The sequence below is a fragment of the Eleginops maclovinus genome, chromosome 2, assembly GCF_036324505.1.
Source record: "Eleginops maclovinus isolate JMC-PN-2008 ecotype Puerto Natales chromosome 2, JC_Emac_rtc_rv5, whole genome shotgun sequence".
In the NCBI taxonomy this organism is placed as follows: Eukaryota; Metazoa; Chordata; class Actinopteri; order Perciformes; family Eleginopidae; genus Eleginops; species Eleginops maclovinus.
In genome coordinates, this window is record NC_086350.1 from 378,167 (window position 1) to 383,515 (window position 5,349).

Here is a 5,349-nt window from a genome sequence, read left to right on the forward strand (position 1 = left end):
AATGTTTATTTACAAAGAACATATTTAAAGAACAAAACACTAAAGATGATGATAAATAAAACCCTGTTATCTTCAGGGGAGAAAACACCACGCTACTGGAAGTGCGCCACTACTGATGCAAATCTCCGTAGCGGTCAAAGAGCAGTACTGCAGCTTCCGTGACCTGATCCCCCGTTGAGTTACATCGGGAAAGAGAGGTCTGTAAATCAGAGGGTGATTTTATTTCAGATGAATAAACTCCCCAGCAAAAACTCTTTAGTAACCGTTATTTAAACCATTAGAGTGTAAAAGTTATAAAATGCTATACAAACTCTAGAGGTGTTTCCTCTCCATTCGTCTCACTGAGGAGGGAAACTCTACCGCGCATGCTCAGTGGGCCCACATCCGGGTACTTTCCTGATCTTTATTTATTTATTTATTTATTTAATAACATTCATGAACAGCATATATGTTCTACACAAACAGGGTCACATCAGGAGGAGACGTATATAGTAACAGTAAAAGTATTATATTTCAGATTGAACATGGTCGTTTTATTGTGAAGGAGCGGCTGCTGGCTTCCTGTTTATGATGGACCGTGTAAGGGATGCAGAAGAAGACTCTGATGATGGAGGACTGATGGTGGACTGACAGAAGACGGATGCTTCTCTCTTGGACCTGAATAACACTCACAGTTCAGATTGAACCGGGACTCAGGTAAAGAGCTTCACTGGAGGGTCTAATAACGTCTCTAGCCTAGCTGGTGTCTGATCCAGGGGATACACATTCATAAATAGTGAGTCAGCAGCTGTTATTATCTGGATTCATCAATATGATCATGTCCATAATGTGTGGAGTTTAAACTAAAACAAGTTGATCTTTAATTCTACTGAAGGCCATTTGTGTGACAGATATCCATACAATAATACTATGTACTGGGGAATAATGATGATGATGATGATGATGATGATGATGATGATGATGATGATGATGATGATAATAACAATAACAACAATAATAATAATGTATGAAAAATGTTAACCCTAAAATAAGTTGTAATTTTTCAAACTTTTAAAAGACATCAGACTATTTTAAATGTTAAGACAAAAACTCCATTAGAATAAAATAAAGGCGTGTAAATAACAATAATAATATTCACATCAATTCAGCTGTCTTTTTTGCAAACGTAAAGATATGGTGCTCTCCATTTAAAAAAATATAAACCTCAATTTCATTTTATATTTTCTATCTCTTAGTTGTTGGAATGGAATCAATAAAACCGTATGAAAATATGAACCATTTCCAGAATTTTCAGCAAACAAAATATAAAATGTGAACATAAGCCTGTAAATAAAATCATGTATTGTCTCAAATGTGCAGATATGGTCCTCTGAATAGGATTTTGATGTCTTGTTTCTTATTATTTCAGAGTGTTTAGTAAAGGGTAGTAAATCCACAAAGCCAAACATTTGTAAAAGTAATTTCATGAATTCATAAGATGGGCAAAATATCCTGCTGTTTTAAAATAAACCAACGTCTTTATCTCATTCTAAATTAAGAAAACATCTTTTAAATGACTTGAAAATACAAATCTCAAATTGAGGTTGGTATGAGCTTCTCTACAGCCATGTTTAATAAGGGACGACATGTGTTGGGGTTCATGGTTCATACGTGTTTTAATTCATGGATGTAATTAGCATTCTTTTTTCTCTCTGAGTGATTCACTAAAATCAGCTTCAGGTCGATCAGACCTCCGCTTGCACTTATCAGTTATTAATAATCCATCATCGTCTTAAAGAGAGAGGTCACATGATGCAGCTTCATTTCAGCCCTTAACGCTGAGGCCGGTAACAACCACAACAACAACAACAACAACAACAACGAGTTCCTGTAAAACCAGGTTATGAACTAAATATAATACAGATCAAATCTCTGCACGGAGCTGACTTCTGTGTGTGTGTGTGTGTGTGTGTGTGTGTGTGTGTGTGTGTGTGTGTGTGTGTGTGTGTGTGTGTGTGTGTGTGTGTGTGTGTGCAGCATGTTGGCGAGGAAGGGGCTGCTGCCTGACGGCTTCCTGCTGACCCGCCTGGCGGAGGATCAGACTCCCAACAGGAGCCGGTGCCGCTCCCAGAGAGCCCGGTTCATCACCAAGAGCGGGTCCTGCAACGTGGCCCACAAGAACATCCGGGAGCAGGTAAACAACAACAACAACAAAAACAACCACTACTACTACTACACAAACAACAACAAAAATAACAACACCACCCCCCCCCCCCTCTCTACTGTGTTTCTGGTCCCCCCTTCCTGCAGGGCCGCTTCCTGCAGGACGTCTTCACCACCATGGTGGATCTGAAGTGGCACTACTCCCTGCTGATCTTCACCTCGGCCTTCCTCTGCTCCTGGATGCTGTTTGCTATGATCTGGTGGCTCCTGGCCTTCGCTCACGGGGACCTGGAGCCCCGGGACCCCCACGCAGACCTGGGCCCCGTCCCCTGCGTCACCGCCATCCACTCCTTCACATCCGCCTTCCTGTTCTCTATCGAGGTCCAGGTGAGGCTGGTTTCTGTGGATCAGGATCAGGAATACGTTATCAATCCCAAACTGGGAACAGTTTTTCATTGCAGCGGCGAAATACAAAAAGAAGAAGCAAGGAGAGCAGAGTGGGGATGTTGAAGCCAGGATGAGTGGTGGAGGTGAGGTGTGAAATGGAGGAGACAGCAGCAGGGGGGGAGCTGAACCTATTGAAGAAGGTGTTCAGCTCGTTAGCCCTCTCCAGGGGGCCCACAGTCAGCCTGTCTCTCCCCTTGAACCGCGTGATGGTCTTCATCCCAGTCCACACATCCTTGCTGTTGTTCTGCTGGAGCTTGGCCTCCAGCTTCTTCCTGTAGGAATCCCTGCTCTCCCTCAGCCTGTACCTCAGGTCGTCCCTCAGTCCGTCCCTCAGGTCGTCCCTCAGCCTGTCCCTCAGGTCGTCCCTCACCCTCTCCCCCCGGTCGTCCCTCAGCCTCTCCCTCAGGTCGTCCCTCAGCCTGTCCTTCAGGTCGTCCCTCAGCCTGTACCTCAGGTCGTCCCTCAGCCTGTCCCTCAGGTCGTCCCTCACCCTCTCCCCCCGGTCGTCCCTCAGCCTCTCCCTCAGGTCGTCCCTCAGCCTCTCCCTCAGGTCGTCCCTCAGCCTGTCCCTCAGGTCGTCCCTCAGCCTGTACCTCAGGTCGTCCCTCAGCTTCTCCCTCAGGTCGTCCCTCAGCCTGTCCCTCAGGTCGTCCTTCAGCCTCTCCCTCAGGTCGTCCCTCAGCCTGTCCCTCAGGTCTTCCCTCACCCTCTCCCCCCGGTCGCCTCTCCCTCGTCCCTCAGCCTGTCCCTCAGGTCGTCCCTCAGCCTCTCCCTCATCCCTCAGCCTGTCCCTCAGGTCGTCCCTCAGCCGCTCCCTCAGGTCGTCCCTCAGCCTCTCCCTCAGGTTGTCCCTCAGCCTCTCCCTCGTCCCTCAGCCTGTCCCTCAGGTCGTCCCTCAGCCTCTCCCTCATCCCTCATCCCTCAGCCTGTCCCTCAGGTCGTCCCTCAGCCGCTCCCTCAGGTCGTCCCTCAGCCTGTCCCTCAGGTCGTCCCTCAGCCTCTCCCTCATCCCTCAGCCTGTCCCTCAGGTCGTCCCTCAGCCTGTCCCTCAGGTCGTCCCTCAGCCTCTCCCTCATCCCTCAGCCTGTCCCTCAGGTCGTCCCTCAGCCGCTCCCTCAGGTCGTCCCTCAGCCTGTCCCTCAGGTCGTCCCTCAGCCTCTCCCTCGTCCCTCAGCCTGTCCCTCAGGTCATCCCTCAGCCTCTCCCTCAGGTCGTCCCTCAGCCTGTCCCTCAGGTCGTCCCTCAGCCTCTCCCTCATCCCTCAGCCTGTCCCTCAGGACGTCCCCTCAGCCTCTCCCTCATCCCTCAGCCTGTCCCTCAGGTCGTCCCTCAGCCTCTCCCTCAGGTCGTCCCTCAGCCTGTCCCTCAGGTCGTCCCTCAGCCTGTCCCTCAGGTCGTCCCTCAGCCTCTCCCTCAGGTCGTCCCTCAGCCTGTCCTTCAGGTCTTCCCTCAGCCTCGCCTCTCCCTCGTCCCTCAGCCTGTCCCTCAGGTCGTCCCTCAGCCTCTCCCTCAGGTCGTCCCTCAGCTTGTCCCTCAGATCGTCCCTCAGCCTCGCCTCTCCCTCGTCCCTCAGCCTGTCCCTCAGGTCGTCCCTCAGCCTCTCCCTCAGGTCGTCCCTCAGCTTGTCCTTCAGGTCTTCCCTCAGCCTCGCCTCTCCCTCGTCCCTCAGCCTGTCCCTCAGGTCGTCCCTCAGCCTGTCCCTCAGGTCGTCCCTCAGCCTGTCCCTCAGGTCGTCCCTCAGCCTGTCCCTCAGGTCGTCCCTCAGCCTCTCCCTCAGGTCGTCCCTCAGCCTGTCCCTCAGGTCGTCCCTCAGCCTCTCCCTCAGGTCGTCCCTCAGCTTGTCCTTCAGGTCTTCCCTCAGCCTCGCCTCTCCCTCGTCCCTCAGCCTGTCCCTCAGGTCGTCCCTCAGCCTGTCCCTCAGGTCGTCCCTCAGCCTGTCCCTCAGGTCGTCCCTCAGCCTGTCCCTCAGGTCGTCCCTCAGCCGCTCCCTCAGGTCGTCCCTCAGCCTGTCCCTCAGGTCGTCCCTCAGCCTCTCCCTCGTCCCTCAGCCTGTCCCTCAGGTCGTCCCTCAGCCTCTCCCTCAGCTCGTCCCTCAGCCTGTCCCTCAGGTCGTCCCTCAGCCTCTCCCTCAGGTCGTCCCTCAGCCTGTCCCTCAGGTCGTCCCTCAGCCTCTCCCTCATCCCTCAGCCTGTCCCTCAGGTCGTCCCTCAGCCTGTCCCTCAGGTCGTCCCTCACCCTCTCCCCCCGGTCGTCCCTCAGCCTCTCCCTCAGGTCGTCCCTCAGCCTGTCCCTCAGGTCGTCCCTCAGCCTGTACCTCAGGTCGTCCCTCAGTCTGTCCCTCAGGTCGTCCCTCAGCCTGTCCCTCAGGTCGTCCCTCACCCTCTCCCCCCGGTCGTCCCTCAGCCTCTCCCTCAGGTCGTCCATCAGCCTCTCCCTCAGGTCGTCCCTCAGCCTGTCCCTCAGGTCGTCCCTCAGGTCGTGCTGGATGCTCCTCAGCAGTGGTTTGTCCCTAGACTGAAAGCTTCCTTCTTCTTGTCAGGATCAGAATCAGGATCAGGATCAGGATCAGAATCAGGGTCAGGGTCAGGGTCAGGGTCATGGTCAGGGTCAGGATCAGGGTCAGGGTCAGGATCATGATCAGGGCCAGGGTCAGGGCCACTGGTTGAAGTGTCCCTGTGCATGCCCCCCTCCCTGCAGGTGACCATCGGGTTCGGGGGCCGCATGGTGACGGAGGAGTGTCCGCTGGCCATCACGGTGCTG

The 5,349-nt window shown here is 53.1% G+C and overlaps 1 protein-coding gene across 1 annotated transcript in view; it reads left to right on the top strand.

Moving 5' to 3' along the window:
• The first annotated feature begins 437 nt into the window (after positions 1 to 437).
• Positions 438 to 5,349, top strand: part of kcnj11l (potassium inwardly rectifying channel subfamily J member 11, like) — a 6,762-nt gene continuing 1,850 nt past the window's right edge. Inside the window, exons 1-4 of the mRNA XM_063875869.1 lie at positions 438 to 696; positions 2,017 to 2,173; positions 2,290 to 2,529; positions 5,287 to 5,349. The exon at positions 5,287 to 5,349 is cut by the window's right edge and continues 207 nt beyond it. Of these exons, the coding sequence (XP_063731939.1) occupies positions 2,018 to 2,173; positions 2,290 to 2,529; positions 5,287 to 5,349 (459 nt within the window). The 5' untranslated portion in view covers positions 438 to 696; position 2,017. The remainder of the gene's footprint in view (positions 697 to 2,016; positions 2,174 to 2,289; positions 2,530 to 5,286) is intronic.